Source organism: Oryza sativa, chromosome 6 (genome assembly GCF_034140825.1).
Source record: "Oryza sativa Japonica Group chromosome 6, ASM3414082v1".
Lineage (NCBI taxonomy): Eukaryota > Viridiplantae > Streptophyta > Magnoliopsida > Poales > Poaceae > Oryza > Oryza sativa.
In genome coordinates, this window is record NC_089040.1 from 29,708,054 (window position 1) to 29,727,064 (window position 19,011).

Here is a 19,011-nt window from a genome sequence, read left to right on the forward strand (position 1 = left end):
TAAACTAGTCGAGCTACTGTTTCTTTTGTACTCTTATTGAGGAGTATATTGACTAACACATATATATACCCAATCAATTTTCTGCTTCTCAAATCAACGTGATTGGATGGGGTTTTTAGCACTCGGAAAAAACGTGATGAAACCTAATACTACGGAGTAAGCAAGTTGTATACTCCCACAAGCAAACAAGCCTGCCTATTTTTTCAGGCAGCCTACTCTTTTTTCCTTTTGGGAAGCATGCAGACCTACCGATACAAGTAATGAAATACAGGCTCTATCTCTCTATCTTAGAATAAATTTATTTTTAGCTCCAACCTTTGTTACAAAATAAGTTTTTTTAAAATAATTATTGTTGGAAATTTGGTCATAATTCGGCATATTTTAATCCAAAATAACAAGATAATAATCATGATATTTACAATAGGATTTGATCCAGTGATAGTGGTGAATGTAATCAACATGAGCATGCTTAACGTTGAATAAGCATCAACAATCACATAATGACACAATGTTGACATTGCGATGAACATTAACAGTAAAACTTCTAATTGAAATAATGTAATAAGGTTATACCCCAAGAATGGTCATCCGCTGGAGTTTGAGGCAGTATTGCCTCCGTTGGTGTTGACGGGAGTCTCCTTCTCCTTGTCTCCAGTGTTCGACATGTTGGTGAAGATGAAGTAGATGTTGACGAACAGTGAGTAGTCGCGCCTTGCGCTCCCCAAAAACCTGATCGCCCGCCCGTCTGTGCAAACGTCGCAGCAACGCGTGGTTTCGGAGGCCTACTCTCCCAACGCGTGTGCACACACTCGTCGGGATGGGATTACCGTAGCAACAACAGCTTTGGAAAATGGATGAAAGTGTGTCTTCTTCTTCTCGCGGGAGATCAAATCCATTCCCATTTTATAAGAGGAATGGAAGATGAAGAGTAAGAGTCATGGAATAGGAAGAGGAATGGAGCAACTAATTGTCATCAACTAGCCATGAACCATCCTCCACTACACAACCATCAACCAACAATCAATTAAGAGTAATTGATGTAAGTTACCAATGGAATAGGAAGAGGAATAGAGCAACTAATTGTCATCAACTAGCCATGAACCATCCTCCACTACACAACCATCAACCATCCATCAATTAGGACTAATTGATATAAGTTACCAATTCCTTAATCAAATGGATTAATTCTCAAAACTCTTCATCCCATTGATATCCCATAGAAGAATGAATTCACATGAATTCCTAGCATAATGAGCCTTGGAATTTATTTGATTTAATTGATTTAAATGGATTAATTACCCAATTAAATCTAACAATTATTGCATCTGAGTTTGCAAAATTAGAGAATAAATACATTTGAATAGATAAAGAGAGAAATAATTACATTAAGATTTGAAAATATGAGAGTATTTTGATCTTTTTTTTGCGTACGAATGATAAAAAATAAACTTATTTTACGACGGAAGGTATATCATCGTAATGAACCACTGTATTTAAAGATCTGGACTACCGGTTGGTACATGATAGGGGCCCATATACAGTCACAACTCAGTGATATACAGTACTCCAACGCAGTACCTACTACCTAACTGGAATATCCGTTCACTCCAATGTTAAGGTTATGATCAAGTTGCCCATTGTTTTCTTTCCAATAATTCACTGCCTCGTACATAGTATTCTCTAGTACTCGTAGCCTAGTATATCCTCTTCTTTTATAATACCAAGGGCACAATTTTCTTCTCCTCCCTACTGCTCATATGTAGTACTCCATCCATTAAAAAAAAAAAAGCTAACATCGTACTTTCTCCAAGGTGATAATAATTATCGTTTTAGACAAGAATAAGGTTAAAATTTAGAATATTTAATTATTAATTATTTTTAAAATATTTGTCTTTCAAATATGATGACTACATGTATAGATTAGTCTTAAAAAGACTTTAATAAGATAATATATTTATTAACACTTTTATACATATTATAATAAAAAATAATGGTTAAATTATTTTTTTAGAGACCGTGCCCCAGAGGGAGTATTAAACTGTGACAACGAATCTGAACATTTATATTTTATATCTAGATTCTTTGTATTAGGATGTGTCATATCATAATACGAGTTGTCACATCCTAATTAATATATAAGATTGTTTTGTTCATATTTATTGTATTAGGATGTACTCAATGTGAATGATTTTTTTTATAGAGAGAGTACTCCTACTAACAATGGGCAGGCATGACACGCAGTTACGCACTTGGGAGAAACGTGCGACAGTGTCCATCTGACTGACATACCGTGGCGCCGGTGATGCCAAGTACGGCGCGCACGAGGAAAATGCGTGTGCCGACCTGACAGACACACGAGTCCCTGATTCTGATTGGGAGCGGCTGCATTGACAGCGCAGGTGAGCCGTCGTGACACTCGCTGACCAAACCATCGGCTAGAATATGTGACACACTGCCGCTGCTTTGCTCTGAATTAATCTGATCGAACACAACACGGCATGTGCCCGACCGATCCATGCCGTTGCCCATGATGTGACCGGCTCGAGTGCATTGTACCATTCGTCCGTTCAAAAACATTTAGTAGTACAAACCGTCCTGGTCGGTAAAATTTTCAAAAACAACTCGAGTAATTTTTGGTTTTTATTCGTTCAAAAGAGACTTTTGGTTTTTGTTTAGAAAAAAACAGGATGTAAAACTGCTACTTTTGGTACGTGCGGGGTGCGTGCACGGAAGAGGCAATAGCTGAGACAGCGAGCTGACGGTCGCACACAGGTGTGCGTTGATACTTGATAGCAAAGTTAGCAAGGGAGTAGTTGCTGATTGCGAATTGCGATGAGAATTCGCGGTCCTGGACACTGTTTGCAGGGTGTTAATTGAGCTTAGGTGCGGTCGGCAGTGGCACCGTCACTGTACTGTAGTACTAACATGTGTCTTTCTTTTGATAGTGCCATGTGCTGCATCTTACTAGTAGTTGTTGAACTGCCCGACCAGGTGCGTAAGGTTAGCAAGCGTAAGCATCATCATCATCAAGTTAGTTTCTCACCGTTCTTACGAGTAATTAACCGAGAGGCAGACATATATTGTTAGTTTTTTTTTAACAACTCACATCAACCAGTATGAAAAGTTCATATTAATAAAAAAAAATTATAAGATTACAATCCTGAAAGATCGTAACCAGGAAAAAATACAAAGATTTTTCACCTCCTACGCACTAACAGCACTAAATACAAACCCGGGAGAAAACTAGCACCGAACCGGCTATTAATAAGCGTGATTGGCTGCCGCTAGGCCAACAGAGGAACTATAGCTGAGGTTGCCCGAACTTATCCCTAACAACTGACACTAAACCCCAACTATAGCCACCTCTCTATGATTGAGAGAGAAGGGGGGGTGAGAGAAGGATGGAACCGCTCTCTCCCTAGACCTTTCGATGTGGCCAACTTACATAAGCTAAGGTACTGATTAAGAGGACATGCGTCTAGAGAGTGAACTTGCACCAAAAGACTGGAGGATTTAGCCAGGGCTGCCTAAATGATGTCTCTAGGGAGAGGAGCAACGAAAAACCGCCGCCGCCATCTATCAAGGTCTCAAAAGGAGCCAAGATTAGATTTTCACCCGACAGTTCCACTGGAGGAGATGAGACGGCTCGACAATGCCCTTAGGAGGGGAGGACGCTCGAAATGCCGTTGTTGCTGGCCCGGCTAAGGCCGGGCTAGGTTTTCATCTGCCGTCCACCACCTGCGAGTCCATGGCTGATGCACCGATGCTCCACCACCATCAAACCTCGGATATTGTTAGTGATGTTCACTGTGATGCATTTAAATGTACCGGTACCAATATATATCGACATTTCTTAGCATCTCCATACATATTCATGAACTGTTTAAAAAATGTAGTAGAAACAAAGGTTTTGGTGCTAAGAGTAAGAGGAACTTTTTTTTTTGCAGAGGAGAAAAATGCTTCAAGTTCTATTTCTCTGAAATTTATTCTCTTTTTTCTGAGAAGGGTATAACTCAGAAAGTACACTTACACACACCGCACTCACACCACGACACATACACACACGCGTGCGTGTCCCTAACACACGGTAGGAATGAGATTGGAGGCACTAGACCCCAGTGCACGGGAAAAAGTTACGATCCTATTACCTAGACCCAGTGCACGGGAAAAAGTTGCAATCCTATTACCTAGCCAGGACCAACCGAAGTCAGTCCCAGAGAAATAGAAAAAAACCCCTGGTGAGACGCGAGTTGCGATCCCAGAGATCGAACCCGCGCGGGCTGCTCGCTCACCTGGCGACGCTAGCCAACCGAGCGTAGGTTCTCTGAAATTTATTCAGAAATTGACCAGCCCAGAATGAAACAGATCGATAGAGGAAAGGCCAAGCCCATGTCGTTGCCCCAAATACTGACAGGCCCATATTGTTGTTGCCAACCCTTCGGCCCACACGAACCAGCAGGCCCATCTCCTTCGCGAATCCATTTGGAATTTGCAATGTCACCGCCGACACCGACTCGGATTTGGCGCCACGAATTCGAACCGGACTCTAACCTCCTCACCGTCTCACCGTCTCCGATTCGAACTCGAGTTGGCGCCACGACATAAGGTGGGCTGCAAAGGAAGCCCTTGTCCAACCTCAGCGCGTCTCAATCTCTCGCATCCCTCCTCCCCCCGGTGATCTCCACCAATCTCCAGATCCTCCATCCAGCGACCTCGACCTCGACCTCGACATGGCGGAGCAAGGCATTCTCCGGCGGTGGAAGCGCTTCTTCCCGGCGTTCGCCTCCATCCACGCCGCCATCGAGGCCGCCGAGCCGGGCATCTCCCGCAAGGAGTTCCGCGACGCGACAGACAAGGTGGTGGCGATGCTCTGCAGCGCGACGGACGACGAGGCGGTGGCGGAGGAGCTCCGCGTCGTGCTCGACGAGATGATGGTCGAGGCGCTCCTGACGCTGGAGCTGGTGCCGGCGATGCCCAAGATGCTGGCCTCCACCGACCTCGCGCAGGACGTCGGCGCGCTGAGGAACCACCCGTCGGAGCGAGTCCGCGGCCTCGCCACCGGCATCGTCCGCGCGTGGAGGGCCTCCGTCAAGGACGAGCTCCTCAAGGCCGCAGCCGCCATGGAGAAGCTCTCCCAGGCGCTGGAGCCCGACGAGGCCGACGACCATCACGCCAAGATCCTGCAGCCATCGCCGCCCAAGAAGACGGCAAACTCCTCACAGCCGTCGTTCCCCAAGAAGCAGAGTGCTCCGGTCGCCGGCGGCAGTCATGTCACGATGGCCAAGATGGAGCCGCCGCGGGAGAAGCTGCCGGCCGCCGTCGGAAGCTTCCGCCGCGAGAGTGCCGCGTCGTGCGGTACCGACGAGAAGGCCATGAACGCTGCGAAGCGCAAGCTCCGCGAAGGTTATCAAGAAGCAGAGGACGCGAAGCGGCAGCGCACAATCAAGGTGATCGAGGCGCCGAAGCAGCAGCAGCGGAAGAGGCACCCGATCGTGCAGGAGCGGAACCGATCTAGAGTTGCCTCGCACACGTCGTCGTTGCGTCGTAGATTCTAGAGTTGTTTCTTGCTCTCAGATCTGATGATCATGCCCATCTCTCTGTAAATTGATGTGCGTAATGAACTGATTCTTTTGAGTTAATCCTGCTCGACGTGGATTACTCGTGTACTTATGTAAACAACAATCAATTTGATGTTTGTTTCAATGAAATCAACGAGTTATTCTTGTCTCCCTCTTAAATTCGAGCAAATTTTGTTGTGCGACATAGTATCGTGTCAATCGAAGTCGTGTGTCATTCATATCAGCTTGGTACTCTAGAGTAACGCAATGATTCATTAGGGCTTGAGGAGAATCATTATCACTTCCTGGGTTTCTGATAGGATCAAAGCTTCAGCTGTGCTCAGTTCAGAGTTCGAATTCAAAATTCAGAGTTCAGAGTTGATAAACTCGATCTCTTATTGCTAAAACCATCATCAAGTATTCTCCAACAACGCGTAGCTTCTTGCAAAGTTGTATGTTTGGTAGAGCCTACGGAGTGGATAGTAAGCTAGAGCAGCTGGGCCATGAGCCTGAACTCCTCGACACTGATGGCGCCATCGCCGTCGCCGTCCATGCAGGCGATGATCTCCATGCAGTCCTCAACGCTGGCGGTGCCCATGACGCTGAGCAGCCTGGCGAGCTCATCGGCGCCGAGGACGCCGTCGGGCCCCGCCGCGGACTCGAGCGCCGGCACGGCGGACTGCAGCAGCGCGCCGAGCGCGCCCAGGCCGAGCTGCCCGGCGTTCATCACGTCCAGGAGCTCCTCCACGCTGAGCTTCCCGTCGCGGTCGGCGTCGGCGCGCGCCAGCATGTCGCGCACCTCGTGCTCCGGCTTGTCGAGGCCGAGCGACGCCAGGAGGCCCCTCAGCTCCGGCGCCGTGACGAGGCCGTCGTTGTCGGAGTCGAACGCCTGGAACGCCTCCACGAGGCTGCTGATGTAGCTCAGCGCCTCGAAATCCACCGACAGCTGCTGCGCCTGCGGCTGCGGCTGCGACGGCCGTCCTCCTGCCGGCGTTGCCATCGCCTGCACGATCGAGGTAACTTACCTAGCTACTAGCTAGGTTGACAAGGAGAGGAGAAGATAGAGCTTCTTGCTCGGAGCTCGATCGGCTCGCTCGAAGGGTGCAGCCTTAAGAAGGAGAAGAAGGAATATGAACCTTGTTCGCTTTGTGTCGACATGGAGCACAATAATGGAGCATCTTGTTCCGTTCTTGGGATGCCAATGGCGATGGAAGGATAAGGCCCGCGAGAAGAAAAATTTTAGCGTGTCACATCGGATATACGAATACAAATTTAAAGTATTAAACATAGACTAATAACAAAACAAATTATAGTTTCCGCCCTTAAATTGTGAGACGAATTTGTTAAGTCTAATTAATCTGTCATTAGCAAATACTTACTATAGCACCACATTGTCAAATCATGGAGTAATTAGGCTTAAAAGATTTGTATCGCAATTTACATGCAATCTGTGTAATTAGTTTTTTTTTCTATATTTAATATTCCATACATGTGTCCAAATATTCGATATTACATGGTAAAAAAATTTTACATAGGAACTAAACAGGACCTAAGCTAAGCCTTTTGATTCTCATTTATGATGCAATGCCACACATGCACACTACATCTGACAAACAAAATTTTTCCAGAATTTTTCGTAACCGGTACTCCTTCCTCCTAAAGTTAATCAATCTAATACGATATGTAATACATTCTAGTACTATAAATCTAAATAGAACTTTTGTTCATATTATTAGGATGTGTGGTTTATTTTAGAATGAAAGGAGTATTAGTAAGCACTGAAGCAGCGAAGTGTAGGAACAAGAAACATCTGAAGTAACTGACAGAAAAACAGTAACCTCAGTAAAATCTTGCTCAAACGCGGAAACAGGGCAGGTTGGGCCTCTTATGGGCTGTGAATATTTCATCTCTCCATGGGCCTGTACAAGTCTTTCTTCATGGGCTGAGTTGCCATGAGCTTTCTTCTTCACCCCCTTTCAGCTGCCTACTGCGAGGCATCGTTGGTCAACGAATTGGTAACCATATGCCTGAATTTCTTTAGCAGAGTCTTTTCATAGACTAATTCTTCAGTAGCTGTCTAACAACCGAGACAGGGTTTAGAAAGGTAGGGAGATATATTTCCAAGGGGACATTTTTTCCACGTGGTTGAAACCGATAAATATCCATCAAACTGCTCCTTTTCAACGTGTACATACATATGTACGACTTTCAAAACTTCAGAGAGGCGAATACGCACGCAGCTCCTTTAATTGACCGATCGATCAGTCTTCCGAAAACCCTAGGAACCTGTCAAAAACTCAGAAAGTCACCGAGAAAACTTTCAGGCTATGCAGCATTCAGCAGTAGTGGATAATGCTCATGGACCTGAAATTTCTCTCCAATGGTTCCAGAATTCAGAAGAACAGGTCTTGTACGAATAGGCAGAATTGCAGATACATGTATGTATCTGGCCGGCCATGCTATTGGGCAAGAGCTAGATCCAAGATCATAGATTCAGAGACAACAGTTCATAAATCATAAATGCATCCAGTCTCCATCTTACAACTAATCTCAGGGTTACGTATACCTGATGAGTGATGAGCTAGCAGCAAACTGTACAGTTTTGAGGGAGCTGGTGAGCCATGATGTCACTGTAGTAGTACAATGTGAACCATATGATGATTCTTGAATCAGTCCAAGGTTATTACACCATATATTAATATTGAGTTACAAATTGAAATAGCACACGCATGCCACATTGTCACTGAGCTGTGGTTCCGGTCCTATACGTCAGCTTCATATTTAAGGCTTTCGAGCTAATTTACCCAGTTTTTAACGGATATATAAAAGTAAAGGTAAAGTGTGTTAGAACAGACGGCCAAGAATGAGCTTACATTGTATGAATCACAGCTCCTGGTTTTGGTTAGTTGAAACATAAGTTTGTGTTTGATTATATCACATGACAAGTCAATGAAATTAAGAAATTGACAATTTGATTATCAACTGATGGGTTAGTACGGATTAATCAATCAAAAAAAACTGTCAAAACAACCCCCACCTAATGCCAAGTAGTACCAGCTAGAAAAACCAACTCGTTCACCTCACCAAAGATGTTGACAATGTTGTACAAGGAACACAAGACCAATTAAGCACGTATATTTCTGACTTTGCAAGGAGATTTGGACGTGGAAATTAAATAAAGCAACTAGCAGAAAAAAAAACATAACTTTTTTAATTATTTTCAGCATAATATAGGTCCGTGAAACATTTTAACTCATGCAGGAAAGGAACTGAAATTAATTGACTAATGGAGGATTTCCGTAATAGGAACAGTAGAGGGTTGTTCGAGTGAGAACAGGATCTTCTCTTGAGAGTCATAGTGCTACCTAACAAAAAACAAACTAGAATATATAATTTCCATGTATTTATCTTCTTTCTCTAAAAAATATTTTGGTACAAAGTGAGGTACAGTCCATGTGAATAAGGTGCTGAAGACAAAAATATTCATCCCAAATAGTAAGCAACACCTTGTAACATATTTTCTGATAGTGATAAAAATTTACAGGACGTGTAGCACTATTATCCTTTCGGATGAAGCTTAAATATGCATCCTGTGTCCAAATATTGCACATTCTCCTCTACAATATTCTCTATATAAGATCAAGTCCTAGATCGACAGGTACATACATGAACATGAACTTCAAATGCGGCGAGCACCAGCATTTGAAAAAGACAAGCGCTAGCTCATTACTCCAGTTCACAATTAATTTTGTGCCGCAAAGCATTTGCCCGGCAAAGCTAGGTGCTTGCAAGATATGGATCATCTTCTAATCTCTCTCTCTCTCTTTCTTTCTTTTTTCTCTCAAAAAAGAGAGGATATGGATCACTCACATGTGCTTTGGCCGTGGCCGTCCATCAAGACAAGGACGGCCATGGATAGAGCACAAACAAAAGCTCAACCACAACAACGATGCCAAAACAATTCACGTCGCAACCACCGGTTGAAGTCGTAGTGATCATGTGTCAACTCGTCACAGCCACATTTCTATCTAATTATAGTGGCAATGCGAGAGTGAAATGTCACTTAATTTTTCTTTGTTTTTTAAAAAAAAGAGAGGATGCCTTTATAGCCAGAAGACAAGAACCAAACACGTCAACATTTGGACGCCTCCTATCTGCACTCGTCATCAACAATTGTATGCTATATTAAATGGAGAGAGCTCCTGCCATCCGTTTTTGTTTTAAAAAAAAGTGGCCATAATTTTTTGTGTGTGCAATTGTTGTGTTGTGAAGGCAACAGGTTGTGTGGAATACGTGCTAAGCTGGTGAAAACTAAGTCTATGACTGTGAACCTAGTTGATGTTGCCGTGTGTGGTCTTCGAGCAGCTGTAAAATTGCTCGTCGCCCCCACGATAACCGGGCTTTTTTATCTTTTTTTTATCACCTATACATTTGTCGATAAATTTTCTCCTAAAAATTACACTGTAACTTGTATATAAGTTTCACGTAATTTTGAATCGTAAGATTTATTACAAGATTTGTTCTGGTGAGGAAGAAAAAAAAATCACAGCACACACGTATGTGAGAGGATTTGTTCCCACGACCTTCATTTTACCGAAATAAACACACATATGTGAGAGGATTTGTTCCCACAGCCTTCATTTTACCGAAATAACATGTTACGGGGAGATTTTTAAAAGTTACATACAAGTTATATTAGTTACAGCGTAATTACATGTAAGTTACAACGTAATTACACTACGATTGTATTGTAATCATCTGTCAAATTTTTAGGAGAATTTATCGGTAAATATATAGCAAAAATATTTTTTGGGGGGGTTTACCATGGTTACCGCGATAATCGGGCTTAGTACGAAGGTGACAACCCCTTCCAAACCATAAAGGGAAACCCTGTGTGTTATTACGGACACTAATACAAACGGCATGCTATAAATTTCATGAAATTGATAGCATCAATCAGATCTAATTCATCGAGGTCTGAATTGAATGGTTTGATTTGGACAGGATTGACTTTTCCTCCCTTGTTGGACAGACAGATCGACGACTGCACGAGGTATCCGTGATCGATCTCTTCCACACATACGCTACTGGTTCTTGCAACTAATACATTGCAAAAGAACAATATCAGTATGAATACACGCAACAATAAAGGGTAGTAGTAGCAGCAGCTGCTGGTGCTACCTACCTAAAGAAACAAAATTCTAAAAATCCATTCTAGTGAAGAATACAATACATTACTGATTCTGTTCAATTAAATCTTGCGTTTAACTAATGCTATGGCATTAATTTGCACATCATGTTGACCCGAGAATTCCGACTGATCCATTATGATTGATTGCCTGAATAGTTCTTCTGATGGTCTAACTCCATGCACATGGAATTCAGTACTCTTTATCTCTGTAGCTCAAAATCTTAAACATGTCAGATTATCAGACTAGTATCTAGCTACTCCATTTCCCACGTTACCTAGCTAGTCCAGAATTGATTTTTTTTTCATTATGTTTTTGTCAGGATCCATACATGTGTCATGCTCATACGCCGTAGGGTCAAGGAAAACATAACAGAAAAAAAAGCTTCTGCAGACGTATACATCACCCATACACTGAGCTCCGGAAGTAAACGCCTCGGGCCAAGAAGGGAGGGTACCCACCCACCTCTCCCTTCTCCTAATTTCACCATTATCTTGAAGCTCCACTTGCTACCAATCAAGAACATACACAACTCGAATACGACGCTAATGATTGTTTTAAGTCATAATTGATGTGAAGATAGAGTAAGTGCATTCCAAGTACCTGCCACTAGCAGAAGAAGTGCCTTGTAGAAACGCTCGAATCTTTGAGCAGATGTTCCTTTCGCGCATGGTCGACGCCTTTTCCCTGTTCAATGAAAGAGATCCTAAAAAAAAGTTCAAATTGTGAGGAGACATTTGCAATGAGAAAATTGAGCTGTTTCTTAGAATTCTTCAAAAACTAGAACTTCCATTGGACAGAGCTTGTTGACTATCAAGCGCTCCGTTCTGACTTCTGAAGTTTTACCGAGCAGTACGCTAATATTCAGCAAAGGAAAACAAATCTCTCTGACATGAAGTTGATGAGAGCATAGGTTATCACAGAAGATATGCATAAAAATATATGGCTACTATAAATTATAAGAGCAGGATGCAGTATTCAGTAGCAACTTCCAAAGTTTGATGACGACCTGGACAAGGATAACAACTACCGTTTTGCACAGGAAAGTTGGACTTTTGCGTAGAATTTTAGCTGCCTAAGCAAGACGTCAAACATGTGAACTGGGGTACAAAAATATTTGTTTTTTTCCCTCTTATTGACAGTACGGTAGTGGCAAACGTGTAAAAAACCCGATCTGGATGTGTCTATAGCATCAAACCTTTGGTCATCTTCTTCAAAGGAGCACAAGGAGGAAAGACCAACAATACAGAAACAGAAAGCAGCTTCTTCCTTCCCACCATAGCAGGCTATTGTTGAAAAAACCATTTGGTTCTTTAGCCAATCAGAATCCAAATAAAACATTCTTGCAGCAGGCGAGTTTCATGAGAGAACCATGCAGCTGCCCAATTTGCCATGCAGCAGCAGCAGCAGCACCACCACCACCACCACCACCAAGTTATCTGTGGCTTTCTTTCGGCTTCTTGTTATCCTCCTGCTCTCGTTTGCCTCTCCGACCAGCTCCTGCACAGAGCAAGAGGAGAGCTCCCTCATCGGCTTTCTAGAGGGTCTCTTGCCAGGCCACAACGGCAGCCTCAGCACGTCATGGGTGAAGGGCATAGACTGCTGCAAATGGGAAGGCATCAACTGCAGCAGCGATGGCACGGTCACAGATGTCTCGTTGGCTTCCAAGGGCCTCCAAGGGCGCATCTCGCCATCTCTCGGCAATCTTACTGGGCTGTTGCACCTCAACCTGTCTCACAACTTACTCAATGGCTACCTACCAATGGAATTGTTGTTCTCCAGAAGTATCATCGTTCTTGACGTCAGCTTCAACCGCCTGGATGGTTCTCTGCCAGAGTTGGAGTCCCCTAGTGGTGGTTCTCCTCTCCAGGTACTGAATATCTCGAGCAATTCATTTACAGGGCAGTTCTCATCGAAACAATGGGAAGTGATGAAGAATATTGTCGCTCTTAATGTAAGCAACAACAGCTTTACAGGACAGATACCACCTTCTATATGCATCAACTCCCCATCATTTGCTATCCTTGACCTTTGTTACAACCAATTCAGTGGCAGTATTTCCTCAGGGCTCGGAAATTGCTCCAAGATGAGAGAGTTCAAGGCTGGATACAACAACTTTAGTGGAGCTCTCCCTGAAGAACTCTTCAGTGCTACCTCATTGGAGCACCTATCTCTTCCTAATAATGATTTACAAGGAGTTCTTGATGGTTCCCACATAGTAAAACTCGTCAAGCTGACAGTCCTTGATCTCGGATCGACTGGGCTCAGTGGCAACATCCCAGATTCTATTGGCCAACTAAGCACATTGGAGGAGCTCCGGTTGGACAACAACAACATGTCTGGTGAGCTGCCATCAGCCCTAGGTAACTGCACAAATCTGAGATATCTCAGCCTCAGAAACAATAAATTTGTGGGAGATCTTAGCAAAGTCAATTTTACCTGGTTGAATTTGAGAATCGCAGATTTCTCAATTAATAACTTCACTGGTACAGTTCCAGAAAGCATATTCTCATGCAGCAATCTAATTGCGTTGCGGCTGGCTTTCAACAAGTTTCATGGCCAGTTGTCACCAAGAATGGGTACTCTCAAGTCCCTGTCCTTCTTTTCAATAAGTGATAACCATTTCACAAATATCACAAATGCACTTCAGATACTCAGGAGCTGCAAGAACCTTACGTCACTGCTTATTGGAACCAATTTCAAGGGTGAAACCATACCACAAGATGAAACAGTTGATGGTTTTGAGAATCTTCGGGTACTGACCATAGACTCTTGTGGAGCAATGGGGCAAATCCCTCCTTGGATATCAAAGCTCAAAAAACTGGAAGTGTTGGATTTATCAAACAATATGCTCATCGGAGAAATACCATTTTGGATTAGAGATATGCCTGTTCTTTTCTATTTAGACATAACAAACAACAGTCTTACAGGGGATATCCCAGTTGCGTTGATGAACTTGCCGATGCTACAATCAGGGAAGAATGCTGCCCAGTTGGACCCAAATTTTCTTGAATTGCCTGTTTATTGGACACCATCACGTCAATACCGCTTGCTCAATGCTTTTCCTAACGCATTGAATCTAGGTAACAATAGTTTCACAGGAGTGATTCCCCCTGAGATTGGTCAGTTGAAAATGCTTGATGGCTTCAATGTCAGCTTTAACAGGTTATCTGGAGAAATACCACAGCAGATATGCAACCTCACAAACCTGCAATTGCTAGATTTATCAAGCAATCAGCTCACAGGTGAACTACCGGCCGCACTGACTAATCTGCACTTCCTTTCTAAATTCAATGTTTCTAACAATGAACTAGAAGGGCCAGTTCCAACTGGAAGACAGTTTGATACATTTCTCAATTCTAGCTATAGTGGGAATCCAAAGCTATGTGGCCCTATGCTCAGCAACCTGTGTGATTCAGTACCAACACATGCATCCTCCATGAAACAGCGCAACAAGAAGGCCATTATTGCACTTGCATTAGGTGTGTTCTTTGGAGGGATTGCCATCCTTTTCTTGCTGGGACGTTTTCTTATATCCATCAGAAGAACAAGCTCTGTCCACCAAAACAAGAGCAGCAACAATGGGGACATAGAAGCAGCTTCATTGAGTTCTGTTTCAGAGCACTTGCACGACATGATAAAAGGAACCATTTTGGTGATGGTACCTCAAGGCAAGGGAGGATCAAATAATCTCAAATTCAAGGATATCTTGAAGGCCACTAATAACTTTGACCAGCAGAACATTATCGGATGTGGAGGTAATGGTCTAGTCTACAAGGCTGAGCTACCCAATGGATCCAAGCTTGCAATCAAGAAGCTCAACGGTGAAATGTGTCTGATGGAGAGAGAATTTACCGCAGAGGTAGAAGCACTCTCTATGGCACAACATGACAATCTTGTGCCACTATGGGGTTACTGCATCCAAGGAAACTCAAGGCTCCTCATATATTCTTACATGGAGAACGGCAGTCTAGATGACTGGCTTCACAACAGAGACAATGGCAGGCCACTTCTCGACTGGCCAACAAGGCTCAAGATTGCACAAGGAGCAAGCCGGGGCCTTTCATATATCCATAATATCTGCAAGCCTCACATTGTTCACCGTGACATCAAATCCAGCAATATCCTTCTCGACAGAGAATTCAGAGCTTGTGTTGCGGATTTTGGCCTTGCCAGATTGATCCTTCCCTATGACACACATGTTACAACTGAATTAATTGGCACTCTGGGATATATTCCACCTGAGTACAGCCAGGCATGGGTGGCTACACTAAGAGGCGATATATACAGTTTTGGAGTGGTGCTGCTTGAGCTGCTCACAGGGAAGAGGCCAGTCCAGGTCTTGTCCAAGTCGAAGGAACTTGTCCAATGGACCCGGGAGATGAGATCTCATGGAAAGGATACTGAGGTGTTGGATCCAGCACTGAGAGGAAGAGGCCATGAAGAGCAAATGCTGAAGGTGCTTGATGTGGCTTGCAAGTGTATCAGCCATAATCCTTGCAAGAGGCCAACCATCCAAGAAGTGGTCTCCTGCCTGGACAATGTTGATGCAGACCTGCAGGTGCAGATGTAGTTAAAGGAGAACAGATCCATAGACCTGGAGATGCAGAGATGATTTTGTACTTACAGACTAGGTGTGTAACTTCAGTAGAAAGAAGATTTGCTAACAAATATTACAGTTTGATTGTACATCTGTGTAAAGGAATGGCTCGCAGTTATGAGCTTCTGTATTTAGTTTCCCTCTTTTTTGTGGAAATATTTCTCATCTAAAAAACTTAGCATTGAACTTAGGATCCCTGGTTCAATTCATCTACATTTCTTTTCTTGAGCTCTTCAGAAAAGTTGTTCAACGTCAACACTACATAATGTTGAACATACGCAGAGCAGATTTCAGATTTCTCTGAAGAAAAACTTGCAAGATATGAAAGCCAATCATCGCACACATATATTAGGGCAGCCGGAAACGAAGGAACAATTGCTGGAAAAGTATACTAGTAGCAGAAATCAAATGCGCGCGTAGGTGTCAAGCGATTGCTATACTGACCCTCAGATGCGGCTTGCTCCCGCCGCCGGTGGAGGCCTTCGCTCGAATCTGCGGCGAGCGGAGGAGACGGCAGCGCGGCGGCGGCTCCGATGGGAAGGAAGGGGACACCGGCCAGCCGGCCCATTTGGAGTTGCCGCGGCGGCGAATGGGCCGGAATTCTGGACTTCCTTTTTTTGGAACTCCGGCCTTTTGGCGTCTGGAAATCTAACCGAGACGTCGCTCCGGCCCGTCCCGAATCCCCGGCCCATCTTGATTTGCGCAGGCTTCGTGCTTAGGGGCAAATATGTCTCAAGTTAACGCTTGCTTAACGGTGCTAGTCATGGCGTGCGGCACAAGGATGGATTACTCTTTTTTTTATACTTTATTTTTGCATGGAGATACGGTAGGGGGACAACGGTGTCATTTTCTCTTGTAATCAAGATGGTGCTAATTACATGCATGCAACTGATTTAACCTCGATTCTACAAGCATATAAGAGATCGCTGATTAAGATCACCGATCACATGTCATATTCGGTTATCTCGCAGCGCAGGCGCAATTCATCACATTCTATGAAATTCCTGCAAAAAGGACAACAAAAACGTTTAATCAATGCGTCGAAAATTTACGTATGCACGGATATAATACATGGAGGTCTAAGAGCAACTCTAAAAGGTTGGTCATCCCTCTCCATGCAAAAAAAAAAAGGCAAACATAGCAAAAAAATGAACTGTAACAAACTGATCTCCATTTGAATGGCTAAGCCTCTCGCTGACCAAATATCCATGAGGGTTGGCTAAACACCAACATCAAGCAATAATGTCCCAAGTAGGGCCAGCGACAATGCCTCCCAAGTAGATACCTCATCGCCACCGCCTCGCAGCACCGATGCCAAGGTCCTTCATCACTCCGGATCCAAGCCTATCGGAGTTGCCACCACCTTCCCCGGCCCAGCTAGAGAAAGAAGGTCCCATCATCACCCTGGTTGTCGACACGAACGCAGGACAATGAGGCGGGAGGATGGCAAGCTAGAGTCTCCTCCCGCCCTCCTGTGCCGCCTCATCCCAGCTTCGCCATCACCATTTCCAACATCATCCCCCATCCCCATTGCCGGAATTGAGTGGAGATGTTATTGCCAGTGAAGGAGGCCTCCATCATTGTCGAATAACATGGCGGCAATATCATTGTTGCCGTCACGCCCGCCTGCGAGTAGCAACGCCTCTGTGAATCACATCACCTCGAGCAGTCGCCACCATCGTCTTTCCATCCGATGCAGTAGTGCAGTCGCCACCTGGCCCCGCTGACGCTGCCATCGTCGTCAACATATCCATCACAGGGCGCCATAACCCCACCTCCTCCTCCTCCCTGTCATCCTGCTCCCCCCTCCCATCTCACCTCGTTTCTCGCCCTCCTATATGGTAGGCTGCAGCGGTTGTGGCAGCGGCTTGGGCCACGGTGGGACAGTCGGCTGCACCCGTAGTTTGGGCACAGAAAGCGGGGACAGGGAGAGAATAACGTTGTACTACTCGTGGACAACCGACAGTGGGGAGGAGAAGATTGGAGGGAGGAAGAAGTATTTAGAGACCGACATATGGGACCCATTACTAGATTGGATAGTGTAAATTAAAGAGACTGTTGGAGAGGAAAACAAAATTGACACTATTTGGTTGGCATGCTAGCTAAATAGGTATTTGGAGATGCTCTAATAGGTGAGCGGTCAAAAAGTTCGCTAGATTGCTTCTTTTTTTTTAACGAATCAGCCCTTAAAAAGTGCGAAGTTTAATTGAATATAGCATAAAAAGATTAAAAAGATATATAACCTTGGGAGGTTACAGCTAGGAAAAGAAAAACAAAAATACCACCAATCCCACCACGCACTGAAGTTGCCTATCCACATGTCCGAGAAAAAAAAAACTAGCACCAAACCAGCCGCCGCTTAGCGTAATTGGCTGTCGCTAGATAGCCTATTGATATACACACACTATAATATAATTTTGAATTCACGTATTTATGTATTTATGGTTGAACTTTTCTCTATCAAGCATGTATTAAGAATTTAATATTAAGATTACGTGAATATGTGACGTGTAGCATGCATGATATATAAAAAAACACAAGCAAGAAGGATTATATTTATGAGATTAATTATCAGTATGTACCTTTGGACGTACTTCCAGCGGCCAGGCATGATCCCTTGCAGGATGTGCTTCATCAACTTGTCGCAATCCTCCATTTGCAGGAACCTCTTGGCCTCGTTGTAGCACCGAGGCAGCCTGCCGGCGAACAGCTCGATCACGACGTCGGAGAGGCGGCCGACGGCGTCGACGCGCACCTCCTTGGCGTAGCTGCAGCGCCATTCGAACACCCGCAGCTTGGGGGCGCGCAGGCGGAAGCACGAGTACTCGGTGAAGCTGGCGCGGAAGGGCGTCTCCACGCAGAGCATCTCGTGACTGGCCGGCGGGTCGGGCTTGCCGCCGTCGTGGCAGGACACGCGCAGCGTGGCCAGCTCATCGGCGAGGACGGTGATTGCGGCCTCCGTGCCGAGCGAGATGATGCTGACATCGACGATGCGGAGGTGCTTGAGGCGCGGCATGGTGGCCGACGTGATCTCGATGCTGCCGGAGAGGGTGCAGCCGGAGATCTGGAGCTCCTCCAGCGACGGGAAGGCGGTGTCCTGGAGATAGCCTGGGTGGAGCACCATGAAGCTGTCTTTGAAGGTGAGCGACTTGAGTGCGCTGGCGCCGGGGCCATGGACGTGAGGCGGCCTCACCGAGTACCAGCACGATTCCATTGACAAGCAGGGGGTGGCAGCCGGCAGATGCAAGGACCACGGCCCGGCGTCGTTGTTACGTAGGTTCTTTGGGCAGTTGAGGAACAGCACCAACGACGACGCGGCGGCGAGCGCGATGAACTCGTCGGCGTACCGGCACTCCATGGGCACGTCCTTGCGGTAGGACAGACGGAGCCGCTGCACGGTGTCGTGGTCTGGCCCCGCGCAGCGCCGGCGAAGCGTGCGCGCCATGCTCTCGACGCGCTGCTTGCTCTGCGTGGACAAGGGGGAGCCCTGGAGCCCGAGCACCGACATGGTGAACGACACGGCGGGGAGCTTGGTGTGGAGGTGCTTCCACCGCCGCGACACCACGGTGGTTCGCACCGCTTCCTTGTAGCGGACCATCGACAGGATGTGCACTAGGATGTCGTCGGGCAGCTGGCTGATTAGGTCCTTGCCTTTCCTCGCCAT

The 19,011-nt window shown here is 45.3% G+C and overlaps 4 protein-coding genes across 4 annotated transcripts; 2 read left to right on the forward strand and 2 right to left on the reverse strand.

Annotated features, from left to right (window-relative positions):
• The first annotated feature begins 4,730 nt into the window (after window positions 1–4,730).
• Window positions 4,731–5,555, forward strand: LOC112939375 (probable mediator of RNA polymerase II transcription subunit 26c). Its single transcript, XM_026026456.2, has one exon. It carries the CDS (start codon window positions 4,731–4,733, stop codon window positions 5,553–5,555), a length of 825 nt encoding a protein of 274 aa, XP_025882241.1.
• A 320-nt stretch (window positions 5,556–5,875) lies between these two features.
• LOC4341908 (probable calcium-binding protein CML29) lies at window positions 5,876–6,641 on the reverse strand. The gene has a single exon (NM_001421765.1). It carries the CDS (start codon window positions 6,556–6,558, stop codon window positions 6,046–6,048), a length of 513 nt encoding a protein of 170 aa, NP_001408694.1. The 5' UTR covers window positions 6,559–6,641; the 3' UTR covers window positions 5,876–6,045.
• Window positions 6,642–10,497: 3,856 nt separating this feature from the next.
• LOC4341910 (tyrosine-sulfated glycopeptide receptor 1) lies at window positions 10,498–15,537 on the forward strand. Its single transcript, XM_015787500.3, has one exon. It carries the CDS (start codon window positions 12,120–12,122, stop codon window positions 15,318–15,320), a length of 3,201 nt encoding a protein of 1,066 aa, XP_015642986.1. The 5' UTR covers window positions 10,498–12,119; the 3' UTR covers window positions 15,321–15,537.
• Window positions 15,538–17,706: 2,169 nt separating this feature from the next.
• Window positions 17,707–19,011, reverse strand: LOC136357088 (putative F-box/FBD/LRR-repeat protein At5g44950). Its single transcript, XM_066311840.1, has 2 exons — window positions 17,930–19,011; window positions 17,707–17,734 (listed from the first exon to the last, which is right to left on the reverse strand). Exons 1-2 carry the CDS (start codon window positions 19,009–19,011, stop codon window positions 17,707–17,709), a joined length of 1,110 nt encoding a protein of 369 aa, XP_066167937.1.

Coding starts and splice junctions, on each gene's coding strand:
- LOC4341908 (NM_001421765.1), bottom strand. CDS start 6,558: ATGGCAACGCCGGCAGGAGGACGGCCGTCGCAGCCGCAGCCGCAGGCG.
- LOC4341910 (XM_015787500.3), top strand. CDS start 12,120: ATGCAGCTGCCCAATTTGCCATGCAGCAGCAGCAGCAGCACCACCACC.
- LOC136357088 (XM_066311840.1), bottom strand. CDS start 19,011: ATGGCGAGGAAAGGCAAGGACCTAATCAGCCAGCTGCCCGACGACATC. Junction 17,735..17,929: donor CGCTGGAAGTACGTCCAAAG/GTACATACTGAT, acceptor GTATATCAATAG/GCTATCTAGCGACAGCCAAT.
- LOC112939375 (XM_026026456.2), top strand. CDS start 4,731: ATGGCGGAGCAAGGCATTCTCCGGCGGTGGAAGCGCTTCTTCCCGGCG.